The following is a 20,117-nucleotide window of genomic DNA, read 5'->3' as shown; positions in this document are numbered from 1 at the left end:
AAACGAGAATATCTCAACATCGGTCCAGAATCCGATGTAAAAAGGAAAATGCACCAATGGTCACACACTGCATTGAAAAACAGCATGGACCAGACGACCTGAAATGGACTGTGCTTAAACATGTGAAAGGGAAAAATGTGGCTAACAATTTATCTACGCAAGAAGCAAAGACAATCATGTACTTAGATACAGTCAACCACGGACTCAATGAATTATCAGAAATATCGAATTTCATTTGAATCATAACACTAAACCTAGGATGGTGCCAGCAGCCTTCGGCGTCTCGATTGCCTAGCAACTAGCGCAAGCTCCCATGACGGGACAACCCGTCCAATCAGTAGCGCCCTAACGTCGAAAACAACGCGCCAGCCAATGAGAGCCTCGCTCCCACCAACAAAGAACACGTAAGACTACCAGCCTTCGGAACGCCGTGTAAACCCCACACAGCGGAGGCGTTGAGAGAAGCCACACGCCAACGAGGAGACGCCGAGAACTGAAAGACCCCGAATCCGTCCCGCGACGGCAACGCTGAGGCGCACTTAAAAGACCCTGTCATCCGACAACAGGTACGAGATCGATAAATAGACGCACAGAGCGCACGTACCACGTCCCGCGCTGACCATGCATAGGCGCACCAAGAGAACACCTGGCACCCCAGGCATGAGACAAACCGGTCACCCCAAGCAAAAAACGTTAACCCAGTGCACTACCTTGGCAGACCGGTATTAAGCCACACAGAATGCATGTACCATGCAATAGGCGTCAAATGTAGACAAACCTATAGAACTTCATTGATCCACAAGTAGTTTTTTATAAAACTATCCACCTAATTCCCTCCACAGTAACTAAAGCCTGCGGACACCTAGCCATCCCGGCTAGGGAGAAACCCTGCCTCCTGAGATCCACCAGCACCCAAAGTATGCTGAACTGATTCTTCCACACCCGGGTACGTGATTCCTAAAGACTGAACACCCACACTGTTTTGTAAATACTACTGAATAATTATTGAACTGGTCCTATAAACTACACTCAACCACTAAAATATAACCCTCATAAATCCCTTGTAGGTGTGACACGACGATCCCCTACATCTTTTGTGAGCCCTGATGAAGACCTGCCTTAAAACGCACATCCTGTCAAGAACCCCACCCAGGTCGAAACGCGTAGGCTCAATTTGATTGCCAGGAGAAATATTAGCCATATGATCCAATCAGACACTTGGGACATACAGTGAGAGACGTATCTCACAACCAGGCATTTAATAATATTGAAGATACGATTGCCCCTGGCACGATACAGGATAACTAACGTCCCCCTGAGGGATAAATTGATAATACTCCCCTGGGACACCAACACAATTTCCCTCAGATTTATGTTAGGACCTAGAAACTTCACCTGTAAATAGGATTCTGTCACTTTAACGTAATTTGTTTTTATGTTTATTGTTGAATTTACTTTTTCACTGCAATCTTGCCATTGTCTTTTTCATGTTTGTGTAAATCATGAATTCACTTTATGCCTTATGGAGATATTCTAAGCTGAGCTGTTCACACCCCGTGTGTACCTGTTTTGAACTCTAAAACAATGCGCTAAGATAAATAGCGTTCATAGTCAATAAACAGGACTTGAACAAAAAAACTTGTGTAATCCATGGTGTCAGAGGCTTTGCATATTTAAATAACATTGACCTAGATTCCTGCCTCTGATTACCTCAACAGAATCTATCCCCAGGGATTTTGTAAAAAAAAAGAGGATGTCATAGGCCTCAAACACAGGCAGCAGCAAAATAAGCAGTCTCTGTCCGGCATACCCCTTGCCAGCTGCAGCAATCCTTTCATGAATGACAAACACCTAAAACTCATTTAGAGGTGGATACCAGTTCAGTGGTACTCAAAGCAAGAACACCTCAGTCCCCAAACAATGATCCCTCATATCACCCCTTACCACTCAACACCTGTTTGGGCACATGCCAGGCTATTCTCCCCACTGGACATAACCTCGTACAAATTTGTGCGTTCCATCATCACCCACGACTATTGCCTGAACTTCATACCACACCACCAAATATTCCATCAGGGTGGCATAGCATCAGCCAAGACCACCACCACCAGCGGCTGCAAGAGAAATTGTAGACATCGCTCAAAAAGGGAGTTGTCCAACCTGTTCCACCACACCAGCAAAAACACAGCATTTTTCTCCCAGTTTTTTTATAGCCCCAAGAAGGAAGGGACGGTTTGGCCTATACTCTACCTACGATTGCTCAATTGAAATTTATCATGTCAGAACTTTTCAAGAATGTCATTCTGGTGCTCTGTGTCAGGGTACATGGTGAACCGCACACTCAAGGGTGCCTGCTTCCACATCACCATTCACCCAGCTCATTACCGGTGCCTCAGATTTGTGCTAAGTGGAGTTTACTGTGAACTCTGTCCTTTATTTTGGGGTTACAACAGCCTCTCAGGTGTTTGCCAAATGTTTGGCAGCAGTAGCTGCACATATTCCTCACAATGGTATTCCTGTTATTCAGTGACATGCAAAGCCTGTCCCAGCAATGAGAGGATGATGGCATGTCAAAGGCTGGTTCCCCTTTAGTACAAAGTCACATCCTCAGACCATGAGAATGATAATTAAACTGTTTGAAATTATGGTGTTTTACAATGCACTAATCACAAATGCCTGATTGCACATGTTCTTCTGCAAGAGTGCCGTGCAAGACAGTGGCCACAAACGGCTGGCAGTGGGAAGATCTAGTGTTCATGGTGCTCAAGGTTCAAGTCCTAAGTTTCATCCCAAGGTGGTATCACCTTTTCACCTCAGGCGGTAGCGCTCCCAGTCTGGTTTCCACAACCAGATTCAATAGACCTCTTCAAAGCGGTCAACTGATTAACACCCCATACTTTGTGGACGTCTGAGGCTGCCAGCAGGCTATGGATGTCCAGACAGTTTAAGGACTTTGTTCCAGACATCTGCTTCATCTGCTCACTAGCTGCCACTTACGAAGGGCACTACTTTACAGTCGATGCAGAGCATGTGTATCTATTGCACTCTTGCTATAAATGGAAAATATTAAGACTATAGCTCCTTAAAACGCATGAGATTTGTTTGCATGCCATTACAACATGGTCATCACAACGACCGGGTTGTTAGTATACAATACCATTACAGCGCAAGTCATTACAACGATTTGCAGTAGGGGGTGCGCTGGACTTCAGAATAGTATTATTTACTATTCCTACTCCATTTTGCGCACTAGCAGGGAAAGTGTTGGATTTTAAATCCAATACCAGTGCGCCCCTTACAGCAAGTCGTTATAATGACTTGTGATGTAATGGTATTGTGTACTAACAACGCAGTTGTAACAACTGCGTTGTTATGGCATTGCGTTGTGGAGACAGCGTTGTAAACGCTGTTTCCCCATTATTACATGAGTTCTCAAAACCACACCACATAGTAAATTACTTTACTACAGTTACTCTGTAAGCATTTGTTTGTAAGATGTAGATTTCCAGACACCTACCTGTAGGCTTGTGATATTTGTAGGTCTCTTGTGTTATTTACCCACCTGACACTTCAAAATTCGCATGGTGCACCAGACTATGCTCGCTTGACACTCCATCCACATTCTCACCGCTTTGCGAAAAGTAATCTAGATTGAGTCAATGCCTGTTCACTTTGTGGACTGAAGAGAGTCCCAGCACATCTCTTGTTTTTTTATTTATTAACTTTATTTGTACATTTTAAGTAACACATAGCACAGGTGTACAATCCAATGTCCGCATTAATTGAAAGCATAGACTTTGGCACATTGGTTGCCATCCCGGCAATCACATAGTAGTCCCCCGATCATGAAAACCAACTAATCCCATTCCCCTTCTGAGCTCGTACTATCGCCCCCCCCCCTTCCCCCCGATGTACTTTTCGGGCTCCCCTGAGGCTTCTCGACCAGCAAGTGTCACAGCACATCTCTAACGTGAAAGGCTTCCTCAAAGAGAAACCACTTGCAAATGTTTGAGCCCACATTAGATGGCAGGAGTATGCAGAGCTTGTGAATCTACAGTATCTACACACTATGAACCGATGCTTACAGGATAAGTAATATTTTCCTTCCAAAGTAAGGCTTGTGTGATGAATTGTCAACTGTAGCCAAGTTATTTATGCCAATGCAACATTCCAAGGTCACCCTGAACTAAAAAAAAAAAAAGGAAGAGTCTATGGCTTTCCCAGTCAAAACCTCACTTGCAGAAGTCTGTAACGCTACAAAATGGTGCCCAGGTCAGACAAAAACTACGTAAAACTTTGTTTCAAATGTCTTCTACAGCTACTGGAAAGCCACAGCTTTATAAAATATAACCATACCAACAATATCTCACCATAGTGCTGCATACAATCTGCACACAGATCACAGGAGTACAGAAGACCGGCTCAACGAGGTAACCAGTGATGAGCAGTGAACCTCAGCTGTTTAGAGTCGTTGAGCAAAGTGCCATTCCTGTGACAGGCACTGCAATAAAACACAATGCATTTAGACTTGCATCCCAAAGCACTCAATCATGGCTCGTTTACAGGTTTTATAACTGCCTGTTACTGAGAGCTCTGGAATTGAGGCTGAAGTCAATGCACATTTTTCACAGTGCCTGTCAATGGGCCAAAAAGATAAAAATATAATGAAAAATGTACTCGCCCACGCTCCTTGTCCTGTTTACAGTCAGCGCGACGGCACCTCATGGAGCATTAGCCAGCTTCCCCTCTCCAAATCCCGATGCTGCTCTCATGCCGCAGATGAGCATCATGAGAGCAGCCCCAAGATTGGGTGGAGTGGGCTGATTCGACGTTCCAGCAGGCACAGCGGGCCTGTACCTTTTCTTCACCCAGCTGTCTAAGACAACTAGGTGGAGAGGTTTATATTGTGTATATCAGGCTGGCTGTCGCTAGACAGCCAGCCAAAGTGACACGTGCAGTGTAAACTGGTGGAGTGCGCACCACTTCCCTGCTGTCTGTCAGCAGCAGTGGCCCTCCTCACACAATGCTCGGGCTGGGAATAGTGAAAAATAAATAATTCAGTTTATTGCCATTTTATTTTTCACTTTTGCTACACTGCCATCAAGGGGGCGATGCTTCTCTGCAATAATGAGGGGGCCGCCGCTGGAGGTAACCCCAAGCGCTAACTGGTAATGTGAACAATGATCTCTATTAGTGCCAATAATTAATAACCTCACCTCCATCCCTCTGAACCATCAGACTGTGGTCCTACAGTATCTCAGGTTGTCTTTATTCCAGGATGATCTCCTCTCACAGGGGTGGCTGGTTGGTTAGCTGAGTCCCAATCTAGGCCATCGTGGGCCTGCTAGGGCCCACAAAAGCCACCACTTTAGAGAGACTAGTACTGAATTTTAGTCTGTGCACATCATGTGATGTACAGCGTTGCATGCCGAAATGGAAACCTTTACATAACTCTAACAATCAATTAGACCTCTCCTGCATTAGACCTTTTTAAGCACATTTTCCCTCATGACCAGCAAAACCTGCGGTATCTCTGTTCTTGGGCTTGCTTAAGTCTATTGTACAAACTGTAAGAAATGTGATTATTATTTTGGATGGGTGACTACTCACCTCAAGGAATAATCTCAACCCTTTTAAGGGAACCCTCAAAGTCACTGAATTAACCTGAGTTCAACGCTGTGGTAGCTATGACACAGAACATGACCGGCTTAACTTGGGGCAACTTGTAAAATATTTATACAGTACCAAAACAGCAATAAATTTGAAATGCAAAACAATAAATATCCCCAAATTAGTTACAAAAATAGAGCAACATTTAATAAATAAAATAACACCAAAATGACACATCCAATAATGGGAACTGGAAATATGAATTTTAAGTAGGAATAGCACCAAGAAGAATAAAACAGGATTTAACATTTAAGCAGGAGTGGACACTAATATAAAAATGACTCCCTATGTGATTGTAATCGGTCTGGTTGTGGGGGTTCTCTCTAGGTGAAGGCTTGCATTTACCTGTGTCTTGGGAGGCATCTTTGAAGATCACTGCAATTGTTATAAGAACAAAAACACGCTTGTCCAGCAGGATTTGACATTCAAGCAGAATTTGACACTGTCATTTCAAAAAGGATGCTCATAGCCCCTCCTTGCATATTCTGTCAGGTTCAGCCTGGTCATCTATGCCCATTTAGGTCAGTCTTTTTGCTTCTTGGAGGCATTTCATACTCATTCACACCTTTTCATATGCTAATTACTGGCTGGCAGAAATGGGATGGCAAATGTAAATGTACATGTATCGCCAACAGCTTTAAGTAGGGAAAAGGTAACATCCTAAAAGTACCTTTTCCATAATACTTATCATTAGTCTGACTTCATCATTGAATTGGATTTCGATAACTATTATAATTATTATTTCGTTATTTTTGTAGCTGTTTCCTCACCAAAGTTAGCACTATTTAATATAATAATGTAACCCACTGTTTTTCTGGTTAACAGCCAGCCTTGCTGTAGTGAAAATAGCTTTTGTGACGTTTTCCTTGTATGTTATTTTCACTGAACATAACATACACTTCCTACCTGTCCTACTTTTAAATGCTATGCACCCAGCTAATGCCTTTATGGGGTGACTTATAAATATTCAAAATGAAAGTTTTGACTTGTCAAAAGGTAGTATTTTGGCAGGTCGAATTTGTAGTTTAATACTGAAAACAGCCAGGCTACAAATGGTAGGCCTGCAGTCATTTTTATACTGTCAGTGCAGTGGGTGATCCAGTGGGTGCTGCCGTCCACTAGCGACTTTCAGCTTGCAGGCCCCAGGGTAAATTAAATATACCATTTGTGGATATGCCAATGTCACCATGTTGAAAGGGGAACACAAGCATTTTACCACTGGTTAGTGGGGGTAAAGTGCACAGTGTTTTAAAACCGGCAAAAATAGTGTCCAGCAAAAGGCAAAAAATCCTGAGTGACCATGCCGAAAGGTCAAATTTCCTATATATACACACCCTCCCTCCATAAAACCAATCGAAGCTTGCATGGTGTTCAGACAGCGGGAGTTGTATCCGTTCCTTTTGGAAACTCTCCCTTTCTGCTATTTTTGTCTGCCACAAAAAGCCACCATGCTCTGGGATCAATATCTGCAGCACTTCTGGAAAAGAAAAGTAAAAGGATGGACTCCATATAGATGAGATTCTGCTAGACATCTGCCAGGAAGATAAAACAAGGGGCTGCGGAGTTCTTTACACTGCTAATCGGTCTCCTTTTTGGAGAGAAAAAAGATGACTTTTGGGATAGCCTGAGAGAAGCCATGATGCTCTGAACCATAAGTGGTGCCAAGGACTCTGCATACAAGGCAGTTTAAGAAATTTGCAAGTGTCATTCCATGAGACGCTCTTTCTGGCTTCAACTGTAGTCCCTTTCTCCTCGGGGTAAAGTAAAGATTGTGGCTATACCTTTTTCAAGATCATCCCTCTTTGGCTCTCCCACACTGAAAATGATATTTAGCTCTTATAAATAGAAGCAAAGCTGTATAACATGCTGTCCTGGAGAATCGTTAAGCATTTTCCAAGGTTGAGGTCAACAATGTTCCTATATACTTTTCTGGAAATTAAGGCAACAATTGGAGCCACGTTGGCAGCAGCAACAGCTTCCACAAAATCATTTTTCAAGAGGCAAAAGCTAAAAGGTGTAGTTCTCAACAGCCTTCTTTGACCATGGGTTCCCCTTACGAACAGCCACTGCACACCACCACCACATGGGTAGGTAAGACAAGGTGGGACGTCCATGCAGAGCAGAAAAACAAAACAGAAACGGGTGCTATATGTTGACAAGAATGGCTTTAACATCAGACTGCATTTTTCTCCACCCAGCATTTCACCATGGATGTCACATACTCTGCGCATGGACCGGCTGGTGCTGAATTTGCATTCCCTTTGGAACAGTTTGGTAGAACGGGTACTGAGTGTTCAAAAGAACAAGGGTTGGAAGCAACACCGGACAAAAATCTGGCAAAAATATTTCCGCCCATTAGTACCTGAATCATCCATCTTTCTGCAGCTGTACAATATGTCGTCGGTGCACAATGTCAGCAAGTAGGGGGCGTCACTTAGTCATTTTAATGGAGGCATAAAAGATATTCCACTTGTCCCGAGGAAGGAAAACCTCTCTTGCAGTTGTGCATCCCCCTGTTCTCCAGAGCTTGAAATCAAGCAAGCTGAGTATGACTAGTGGTAGAGATAAATCGGTGGTCAGTGATGACATTCTGTCAGACATCTCTGAAGACTTTGGAGCGCCACATACGGACCGGTTTGCTAGAAATGGAAAATGCTACAACTTCGCATCCAGATTCCCACAGATTCAATCCATATGTAATGTCTTTTGATAGACTAGTTTAGGAGATTTTCATTCATCTTTCTTCCGATCCCCCTACGTCATCAGGTGATCGCCATGTTAGGATAATTGTTATGATTGCCCTGGACAGTTATGTTATCCATACCTACTCCTCTTGTCACTAAAGCCTACAGGAACCTTCCATGCAGGCTGGGCCATCTCACCAGGATGTTGGTCAAGAGCCTCCACCCTAGTCTATCATGAGCTTGATGGCATTGCACCCAAGTACCTACAGTACAGCCACATGAACCTTCCAGATGAGTGCATGACCATTCTGTGACTGTACAAGCATTCTTCCACTTCATCATTCTATAAACAAATCTTAGCTTCCATGATCCGGTATAAAAGTAAGGTTGAGTTTTTATGTAAAAAGAACATCTTGTACATCTTTTTTAAACAATCCTGTGCCAAACTATTTCACTGGCATAGGAAGGTCCACCCCAATTAAGAAGATCATCTCTTCTCTGATAGTTGAACATTGTTCTTTACAAATTAGTGGGTGTCCTTTGAGTCCTGCTAAATTAGGCTTCAGTGTTTGTCATGGAGCCAGCATTCCTGTTTGCTGTAATTTTCATCTAGTACAGCGAGTGAGCTTGAAGTTCTCTACATCAGTCATACAACTTGCCCTCCAAAACTTTTTTCCAGACCCTTCCTCTTCAACCGAACGGGCCCTCTATACATTGAACGTAAATAGAGTTCTTAGATATTTCTTACCCAATAGAAGACACAACATTCCAAACAGTTTTTGTCAGTAGTACTGCGCTTTTTTCTGGCAAGACCATCACAGATCGTTGCAGGATGTATAATGCTGTGCATCATTATAATAAAACAAGCATTGGCAAACCAACAGGTTTTTCCTATGGGGCCTATTGGCTTTGCCAGAGGTTTTTAGTGATGTTGGACAGCACCCTAGATACTGTACAGCATGGCTAAAGAAGATTTTTACAAAAAACTATGATGTGGCCGCCAGCCCAGAGTAAATAAAAAGTTTAAAAAAACGGGCAAAAGCAAATTTTAAAAAGGTTAATATCTTTACTTGGTAAACTGAAAGCCAGTTGTTATGCAGTTTTGTACAGCATTCTATCACCCGGGAAGGTGTCCTGGCACTTAGAGAAAGGTCTCTGTACCCATGTAGAATGCCCTTAATCCCACCATCCTATACGTTTGTCAACTAGAGATCATTTTATACATTAGCCAAGCTCTATTGTGTATGGATTCTGACTCTAGGACAAATTTCCCAGTGGATCATGCCTCTCTTCATTACCCATGTGCCTGACTTGATGTTCTTTCTCTTCCTAAGCATTTGGATTCCACTTCCAAGAGAGGGTTTTCGTTAGCTTGCTACCTCTATTCTGCTATTTATGGATGTGAGGGTGCCTTTAGTCCGAGAAGGAAGGGTTACGTACCTGTAATGTCATCTCTGTTATAGGTATCCTCTCAAAGTCATGATCAACCTAAATGCTTCTTATGGATTCCAGCAGCATAAATGGGAACGTTTAATGAAGTCAAGATCATTTTACTAGGCCACATTAAAAAATAAACTGACTGACTCTGTACTTCATGATGGGTGATGCTGGTAGTTTCTGAGATTGCAATTGCGTGTCATATTGGATCTGTGTATATATTTATATGTGTTTAAATATGGCTTAATGAGAAGCCTAACATCCCATAGTTTATTTCACTTTGTTTGTTTTTTTGCAGTGACCCATCCGTTAAATGTCCTGTTCTAATGTAAATTACTGTGGCATCTTACAGGGATGTTTTATTAAAGTGTTTTCATAAGGAATATTTAAAATATATTGTAAAAAACTCTTGGATTCCGTATGTCCTCGAATATTAGTATACAGTTTATGGATTCCGAGATAAGATCCATGAACTAAAACCCAGGATTACAAGTATATTTTCCTTTTTTAACATAAATTCACATCTCCTTCTCAAATATTTTTTTTTCTCCAGCTTTATGAATACTTATGGGTACTTGGCTCATTTGATAACTCCACTACAAGGACACCGTTCTGCGTGAAAACATTGACCCACATGAGTAAAGCAGTGTCCCCTGCGTTTGAGCTAAATGAGTGGGGATCCACAGAGTACTCAACCTGGACTGAAAGTCGCTGGAAGGAAATCCGAGCCAGGATATTTCTGGTAGCAAGCCATGAGCTAGAGGTGAGTCCTTTCTGTATGGTGCTTGGGTTAGTAGTGGCCCATAAAGAATAGAGGTGAAATTCTTATCCGTGTTTAGATCAGGGACTCCCCTGCGCCATTGATGTGTATGGCTAGCCTGGTGTGGATGACAGCACCCTGGTTAAGTGGCTAAGCAATCTTATGTGCTTGATATGGCCATACTTACCTCTTTGTTAACAAAATAGAGCAATATGGACTTTGCTGTGGTGTAGGTAACAAAGACATACTGTATTTGCAATAGAAAAAATAAATTATTTTTTGTTGAAGCGAATGCTACAGATTCGGTTGCAGTGAGACTGAGCTTATGGTTGTAGATGACAAATGTTTCTTGAGAATCGGTTGCATGTGGAAGTATATCATTAACTTTTTAAAAGGTTGTAGCGTATAAATGGAAAACATTATTCTTAATTACCCTTCATTGGAAACTCTTAATTTGACCGACACAACAAAGGTGAACCTACATGACGCAAATAAGAGTTTTTGCAAGGAAGCACCTTTCAAGCCTGATGTTCTTTAAAGATCATGCCTGTGTTCTAACTTACAAGACTGTGTCAGAAACACCTAATGAAAATGAAGCTTTTAAAGCCATGTTCTATTCCTTTCATTTGATATCCTTTGGCGTTTTGTTATGCATGAACTAAGCCACTTGACGTACTGTACAGAGATTTGAGACCGGTAATTATGATTTGCTTCATTAAATAACACGATACCATCCTTTAGCGGGATTTACATGTTCATTTAACAATAGATCAATATTCCTAAACTAGGCATGGCTCCATTTGAAGCATCGATTGATGAAAAAAGTGACACACTTATTGTAGGTGATCATACTGGTATAGAAGTGTGATTACCTTTTTGTATTAAAACGGCAGATAGCTCCTTTTAACCATATGGTTACATAAACATATGTCATATCTCTAGTGGGTCTTACATATGTTGTGTTATGTTAGATATAATGTTCTGTTCGGTATATGTTATGTTAGATATAAACGTAAATATGTGGTAGGCCAACATATTTAGATGTTCGCTTTCATGTCAAATTTGCGATAGGTCAGAATCTACATATATTTCATTTTACAAGGATCTGCTTGCAATAGGCACAGAGGGTCTTCCACATTAAATGTTTTGGAAAAAGTAAGTGTGCAAGTGTGTGTATGCCATTATAGTGCAGACTTAGAGGATATTTGTCCTTCCCTCCTTCCTTCTTAACTAATTGTAATGGTTTCCACTCACAAATAAGAAAGCTGTCACTTTTAATGTACTCGCCCACTGGCTTGTGCAAGCGTGTGTTTTAGAGAAGCTGCATTGAGTGATTTCATGTCTCCTCTGTATTGGATGTCATCCAAGTTTTCTGAAGAACCATTGCCTATTTATATCCAGTAACTCCTAGATATAGAAACACTTTAGCTCTACAAGGACAGAAGCTGACTCCTATAGATAAGAGGAAACCATTACTGGGCATATCCATTGTTATCATTGCCCATCAGTACCTGTAATACAGTCATCCCTGCTGATCTGGGGGACCCCACTTGGCCACTGGGGAGACATAATCTCCAGTGCACACACCTCTGAACGCCTTTGGAAAGGGAAGCTGAGCATTGAGAGAATTGTGGGACCTGTGGTACAGAATGGCCTTTTCAAACTGAATTTGTTGTGAAGAGATTCTTCTTCATCAGAACTCCACCAAGTAGTATACTGGGCAACAGAGGTTCCTGGAACAGAATCCCTCTGAAAAGTTAGCTTTTGGCCAATTGACTCATTTTGGGGATCAAACTTTTCTTACTCTATAATTCTAGTTACGTTTCATCAGTACATGGCTTATCAAGGAGTCTGACATTGACTCAGATAATACAGAAATCACCCCGCCCTGCTTCACGTAATGTCCTCCTGATGGGAGTGGGGAGCAAAATTTCTAAATCAAAATGGTACCATTTTCCAAACCTGAACCTATTTCGAACATAATTCTTCTTCCTTTGTCAAAACATAATAAGAATGGTAAAGAGAAGAAAAAATAAAATGTCAGCGCAGTCGTTTGCTTACATTGATTCTCAAACTATTCTTAACATTCCATCTGATACCTCGTTGGTAAATCAGGTTGTTTCGGAAGCTTTGGTATGTCCTTTATCACGATATCTTCGGTATATCATTTATCACAATCTAAAAATATTTGTTTCTGAAGATTATGATGAGCTCTCCTTTCCTGTACCAGTACAAAAACTTCTGATAGAGACTTCTAGGTACAGATTCCGCTCCTTTTGAAAATTCTGCAGGTGTATGACTGGATCTGTAAAGTTTTTGGCAGTAACTCTGCTTGCCGTTAGGTGGTGCTGTGCTGCTCTGGACTGGACTGCTGCATTCTGCCTAGGAAATGACAGGCAAAGTCCATATAGGTGCCATACTAGCACTCTGACGTCAGTTTCATTGTTTCCACTCTACCAGATGCTGTTCAGGAGTGACCTCACTTCTCTTTGAGACCCTTACCTCATCCAAAGTTTCAGTATACAGGGAAAATGTCACCTCCCAAAATTACAAGTTTTAAACCCTGTAAGGACTGATGCAAACTGTGACAGATCCTCCTCAGATTTACCTTGGGCAACATCACCGCCAAATGATACTGAAGTAAACCGAGCGGTGTGGGCTCATGGACCCTGTGCCAGGAGGCTCTGCACCTTTAGAAATGGCTGGACCATCAAGGAATTTTCCTGGTGGTGAATCACCTGGCAGGATTGTTGAATGCCAGGGCGGACAAGTTCAGCCATTGGTGCCTAGCCGATCACAAGTAGAAGTTAACCCTAGAGGTGGCCTATGGTCTCTTTTGTGAATGGGGAGAGCATGCCATGTCAGCACGTTTTGTGTGCCGGAGTTTCCAAGGTGTCTCTGGCTCTGTGACATATTCTGCCTTGAACTCTGGACCGCTTTATGCCTTTCTGCCGATCCAACTCTTGCACCTAGTTCTCAAGAAGGTCCGAACCCAAGTCATCCTAGTGGCTCCAGATTGGGTATGGAGGGTATGGGGTCTTGAACACCTGGGGCATGGGCATCTCTCCTCTGCTCAAGCTACCCATCTAGGAGGATCTGCTGTCGCAGCAGCAGGGTTGGGATGTGCTCCAGGGTCTTTGCAGTCTCCACCTTCAGGCTTGGATATTGAGCGCTGACCGCTGAACACCTTCAACCTTCCTCCTGGAGGTGGTTGATGTCATCTTGGCAGCCAGGCTTCCCTTGACAATAACTGTATATGTCTGCTGTTGGGACAGATTTGCTCCTTGGTGCGGTAAACCTCAGACGTATCTCCTCCGGGCAAAGTTATCTGACGTTTTGTTGTTGGTTTTATCCTTAGCGGCAAGGCTTTGCTTTGGGCTCAGTAAAGGGTATCTTCTGACCTTTTTTCAGTTGCCAGACCAACTCTCATTGTTTAAGACTCCAGTTATGTTCTTTTTGAAAGGTTTACAGCATTGATTTCATCCTTCTTCCTATTCCATGCTACAGTGAGACCTTAACTTGGTCCTCACAAATGTGATATGCACTCCCTTGGAACCACTTTGCAGCTGTCCCTTGTGACTTGTCACCCAAAAAGCAGTGTTTCTCATCATCATAACTTCAGTTCAGCAAGTGAGTGAGCTTCATGCCGTGTCAACTTGCCATATACCACCTTCTTCCCAGATGATCAGCTCTTTGTGGGAGTGAATGGAGAGAAAAAATGCAAGGCTGTGCAGAAGAGAACCGTCTCCCCCGAGATCCTGCATTGCACTAAGATCTGCAACTCGTTGGCAAAAAAAATACTCTGGAGGGATTGCGTGCTTATTCTACCTAGGCTGCTACCACTGCATTCTCATGCGGGGGTCCTTGTCCTGGACATTTGCTCGGTGACTATATGGGCATCCCTCCATATTGTCACAATGCATTTTCTTGTTTGAGTCCATTCACTGACACACCTCACAATAGTTTCTGCTTTGTAATCTATTCAAAAGGTGAGTTATCAGCAACTAGAATTCTCTATGAGAAGAACATGTTACTTACATTCATTAACGCTCTTTCTGGTGGAGACTCCATCTAGACGCAGATTCCTCAGTGACTCTCCTATCATCCCGGTTATGTGATTGGATTCAATCCATTAATGTGATCTCAAGTCTTGGAACCTGCATGCTGGTCACTACCAATTTGTGATTAGTGCTCTGCATCTAAGGGCACAGAGACCCTCGATAGTAAATGTCAAGTGCATGGGGCTGGTGCCTAAATATGCTCCAACATCATTTCCAAAACAACATCAATGTCCAGTGCGCAGGGGTACTGCTGAAATGTTTCTGGGTTCAGTCTGACACCTGGGGAATATTCATAACATGAGGAATCTGCGGCTAGATAGTCTCTACTAGAAAGAGCGTAACCAAAGGTAAATAACTTGTTCTGTATGATACGCCAAAGGAGGAGGTTGAGTTTCTGTCACTTCGCTTTTTTTATCTGATGATGTGAACTCTTCTCTGCGTTTGCCCATTCTTTCAAGCAGGCATCCTCTCTCCAAATTCTATTAATATACAATTGTGGTTTTAAAATATGTTCACCTACCTAGATCAGTTGTAGTTTTTGTCTTTCTGTACACTATTAATACTGATTGTGCAGCAAAGTTGTTACCAGCTATACCTTTTGCTAATAGTTGAACCTCCTCAACTACAATGTCTTCAGCAGGAGTTTGAACTAAATCATGAGATTCTTTGCAGTTTTCAATCTACACCCTGTACTACAGTCTGAATATACCTGACATAATGTAGATGTCTGTAGTACTTGTAAGTACTTGGTCTTGCAAAAGGCAATAGATAGCAATAGCATATATTGCCATATGAATCATGAATTCGTGTGTTGCCATTAGGTGAATTCCAGAACTCTTTGCTAATAACTTTGGCGCTGGTCTGAATATTCACAAAACTTTCCCCAAAAAATTTAAATTCACTTCTGCTCCTTCCTGGAGCATTTCAGGGTGATCTGTCAAGCGGGGGCAAGAAAAAAAGGGCGGTCTCAAAAGCAAGTTTCCCCATGCACTTTCAGACCTCGAATGCCATACTTGTTTATAGAGTAATGTGTACAAAAAGCTTGAATAATGGCATCAGTGATGTCATTTGAGTTGTCAACAGTGATGTCATAAATGATGTCATAGAACATGTTATGAGTGATGTAATATGTGAGGTCATAAGCAGTGCATCACAGGGGTGCAAGTTAAAGTTAGCTCTGCTAACTATAACTGGTGAATTTCTAACTATAACTTTTTCTTTGTTAGTGAAAGTATAACCAAAATGTAGTAAAGTTTCATTGATGTGGTGGTGTTATGTAATGAAATGCATTTTAAGCTCTTTCCTAAATTGGGGTGGTCTTGGAGAATGTGAGGATGTTGGTCCAGATCCTTGGTGCATAGTTGGTGAATGCCTGTTGCCTTCTTTTTTCTTTTTCACACTTCTTTGCCTCTGGTCTGATATGTCTCCATTGAGAGTGTGACCATAGTCATTGGATATTATCAGTTTGTCAGTCAACTATGCGGTGGTGTTGATTGCGATGGCTCTCTGAATGTTGCAACTGATTTTGAAGATTATCTAGGCTATGGTTGGGCAGAATTTTTTATTCCTTTGACGGAATTAGAGAAATATGATAATTTTGCGTTATTGTTGCAATGTGGAATTGCTAATGATTTACTCCCACTCGGGACGTGAGTCCCCTGCTCTCAACACCACTGGAGTCAAACTATCCTGGCTGAAGACGGCTGATAGCCAGAAACCGGTCCTAGGATGCTTGATTCCGGTCCAGGGAAGACATGGCTTTGCAGTTCAGACTGGACTGTTCCCTTGAGGCACAGGGTCAAGGCTGATTTGCATATGGCCATGTGTAAACTGGGGTGGTGTGGTGAGCAAAATAACTATGGATTTAGGCCCAGATCTCTGTACTGAGGTGAATGTAGGACAGTGTTCTGCATTCTGTCCATCAACTGTTGTTTTTGCATTTGTCTTGTCTTTGTTTTCTTGGCGAGGTTTTCCTTCAGGGTGAGTCCTATGTGAAACCAAGTGACTTAGCATTGGTGAACATTTGCATTCGAAGCCATCAAGATTCTTGTCATTGGCCCATGTTTGTACTATTTTTTGCTTGTTTTTCTTGGCAAATAACAGATCTCTATGTTCTACCGGCCATGGCCTTCTGAAAGCCTTATCCCCTTCCTATGATAGCTCAGGCAGGCTACCAAGTGACAGACAGGACAAGAAGCTGGGCCTCAGGACATAAAATCCATAGACCATTACTCATGCTCTGCAACATTCAGGAGTGAGCACAGGGAAGGGCCGGCCCAGGATACCACTGCTGATAGCTGCCTTTTAGCATGTCTCACTGTGTGTTTTACAGAATTTGCCTTTTTATCATTTGAAATTGCTGTACACTTAAAAGTCCCTACAATTAATATCTTATTTTCTTTCCACTTCACTCAAGGTAATCACGCTAGTGGTGGGTGTTGTCATATTGATCGTCTCCCTGCTCGCTACCTACTTCATCAACGCTAAGGCAGACATTCTATTCACCAGTGCCCGGGACACTGGGTCTGTCGCCTACTAAAGACTCCTTGCAGACCTGAGGATCTCAGAACCACGAATCTTGCATCATGAGCAACAAAAGCAAAACTACAAGCGGACGAAAGAGATGGACAAAGACTGCTCTTACTAAATTCTGTTAGATTGACACTGGATTAACTTCCTTCTTGATTGGGGAGTTTTACTTGCGATGGGTGGGTGGGAAATGCACAGTGGTGTTCTTGGTATGACGTTTATCGAACAACGGTTATTTATTTTTAGTGTTATTCCAAAAACAAATTTTGCAAATTAATGAATTTTTCGTGATACAAGAGTGATTTTGAAGGAACGTGAGAGCGTACATGCCTGGCATGTTTACACACCTGGTACAGTCTCCACACCCTGTAAGAATGTATGGCCCTGCTGGGTAGGCGACCTCTCGGTCCTAAAGATGCATTAGTGAGCTGCATAATGTAACTAGTTAAGGATTGGCCTCGGTCGTAACACTGGCATAGGAGGATGCTCCTTTCACCCATCAGTCAAATGACAGATAGTTTTCCGAGTGGAACATGTGTAGTCTTTAAAATGTGTGCAAAGGTTTCTTGTAAACCACTGTTGCCTCATTTCTGTTTTAACCCTTCCTGTATCTTGTGATGCTTTTCATTAGGGGAGAGAGAGAGTGGTGGAATGGAGGAACTTGCTACGGAAACATATATGTTAAAGTTGCACCATTGCTACTCCAAGAAATTTATTTATGGCACCAAACCGAGAAACTCTCTTCTGTGTGGAAAGACCCATTCCAGGTTATAAACAGACTTTAGTGCACTTGGTAATATTCCATGAGAGGAGTGTTGTCATATTTTTTGGGATAAACATTTGCATCATAGGTAGGAGCTCAATCAGCGTTGGTCATCAGTCATCTCCTCCATTTTTGGTTACTGATTTAAGATACTTAAACATCATGTCATCCTTCGAGAAGATTTGTTCATCTTTTAATGCTTGTTCCATAAATGTTGCTTTTGTCCCATTACAATAAATGTCAGCCAAGCAAGAGGATTTGGCGAAGGACGTCCAAATGAAAGGGATTTGAACTTGAAGTTAGTCCAGTGCTTGTCTGATACCTCCACAAAGAGAGGGAGTTGTCAGAGGGCACATTTATTTGATTTGGAAACACTCTTAGTGTACGTGGAGGACCTCAACCATAGCTGCAGAAGATGAAAGTCTGTGCTGCGTATCCCTTGAGCACACTCCCTCCCTTGGCAGAATTGTTTCAGCTAAGACAATGTCCCTAGCTGGCCTCTTGCAACTTTCATGGCAGACATTTGGAAAAGGTAACTCAAATTGCCAATGTAGAAGTAAAAGTACCATCCTTTTGGGGCACATACTTAAAGTATGAAAGCAGGCTGTCAACGAGCTCCATTCCAGATGTCTGACATTCAGCAGTCCAGATTTTCCAGCCAACTGTGCCAAGCATGCTGGAATTTCTATGCCCATAGTGAAACTGCAGGACCAGAGTCCTAGGTGCTGTTGGCTGAGAAACCAGGACTGGTGACGGACACCCTCAAGACATTGGGCAGGTTGGCCGCTTTGTGCGAGTAACGCTAACATAAAGCAGCATAAATGCTTGCGATAGCTGGCGACATCCTTAAAGGCTACAACACAATTCTATGCCATCTCTGTGGCAACTAATTGTCATTAGCGTTTCGATGACATGAAGTAAGGGCCTCCCTTAATTATCCACTGGAGGATTTTAATCTCTCGTGCATTGCAGCATTTTTGTAGCATACGATGAGCCGGAGCTGAGCAGTTTCTCTCTTACAACCTGGAGACATTTCCCATCCCTGACCAGACCATAGAACTCTCAACACTTCGACTTCTGTTCTTTCAGGAGCGTATTCATCCAAAATGTTGTAAAAATAATATAACCAATTTATTGATCTAGACGTCTACACTGCTGATAGTAAATGTCATTGTGTATTTGGTTTCTTCATACAATTGTTGCCTGTATTTATGACGTCCATCTAATTTGTTCTTGACAAGGCGTTTGTACTTCATTTTTGGAGTTTATTCCAGCGCAACAGCTTTTAAATCTTCTATTTTGAGGCCATCCCACGTGTACTTGATGTTTTAATGCTTGGGATTAAGTCTGACTCAGTGGCGGTCTTCCAAGAGGTCAATTTAAATATTGACATCGAGAGCGTTGAAGCATCCATTGGGATTTTACATTTAGTGTCTCAGAGGTTACAATTAAGAACTGCAGACTATGTATATGTCTCTATTTTGGGTGTGTGTAAGTGCTAAAAATGAATGTATGTCGCCAGCTTAATCTAAATTATTTCCACTATGACATAAGAAGGTATGGAGATCAATAGAAGTACAGCTAACCCATCATAGTCACTTCGGCACCTAAAACTGGATTGCCTAGAGTTTGCAAACTCTGCGTGTTTGCTTGCGCAATGTGCAGGTAGTGAAACCTTGTCCGGTGCGCTGTTTGCACATATAGGGCTGGAAATGAATGCGTTCCTAGTATGTTTTCTTTTTTCACGTCTAAATGAGCGCAGATGGCAGACTCACTCATTTGTGACCTTTGCTCATTGCAAATTTGCAGGTGTGCAATTTTACCCATTTTTAACATCGTGATGACACCCAGAGCGATTAATCAGGGAACAAAAAAGTTAGAACAGATGTGACATCTTTTGAATAACTTTCATCAGAAGTATACAATGCTTACATTGAAATGAGTGGTTATCATCACCACTATCAACCACTATACTGATCAATTACACATTTGCTTACTGTTTTATTATTTATTCCTTCGGCAGATGTGCCTACTGCCGCGGAGTGTGACCTTTTCAGCTGTTATCTATATAAATTTAGTCGATTTTAAATACATACCGAAATTCTGTACTCTGATCTTTGAGCTTGATGCTGGACAACCTCAAGCATACCCCCAATTATTCAGCACTTTGCGTGATGCAAGTAAATGTTCCGAAGCATCTTTAAAAACATGGA

The 20,117-nt window shown here is 42.2% G+C and overlaps 1 protein-coding gene across 2 annotated transcripts in view; it reads left to right on the top strand.

Annotated features, from left to right (window-relative positions):
- Nucleotides 1–19,363, top strand: part of NCSTN (nicastrin) — a 150,320-nt gene extending 130,957 nt beyond the window's left edge. The window contains exons 16-17 of one of the 2 annotated variants that reach the window (XM_086945340.1): nucleotides 10,345–10,554; nucleotides 17,029–19,363. In XM_086945340.1, coding sequence (XP_086801466.1) covers nucleotides 10,345–10,554; nucleotides 17,029–17,151 — 333 coding nt within the window. In that variant the 3' untranslated portion in view covers nucleotides 17,152–19,363. The remainder of the gene's footprint in view (nucleotides 1–10,344; nucleotides 10,555–17,028) is intronic. The other variant, XM_086945341.1, reaches the window with a different exon arrangement.
- The last annotated feature ends 754 nt before the right edge of the window (nucleotides 19,364–20,117 follow it).

The sequence above is a fragment of the Lissotriton vulgaris genome, chromosome 12 (genome assembly GCF_964263255.1).
Source record: "Lissotriton vulgaris chromosome 12, aLisVul1.2, whole genome shotgun sequence".
Lineage (NCBI taxonomy): Eukaryota > Metazoa > Chordata > Amphibia > Caudata > Salamandridae > Lissotriton > Lissotriton vulgaris.
Note: the sequence above shows the minus strand (reverse complement) of the source record. Positions and strands in the feature narration are given on the sequence as shown.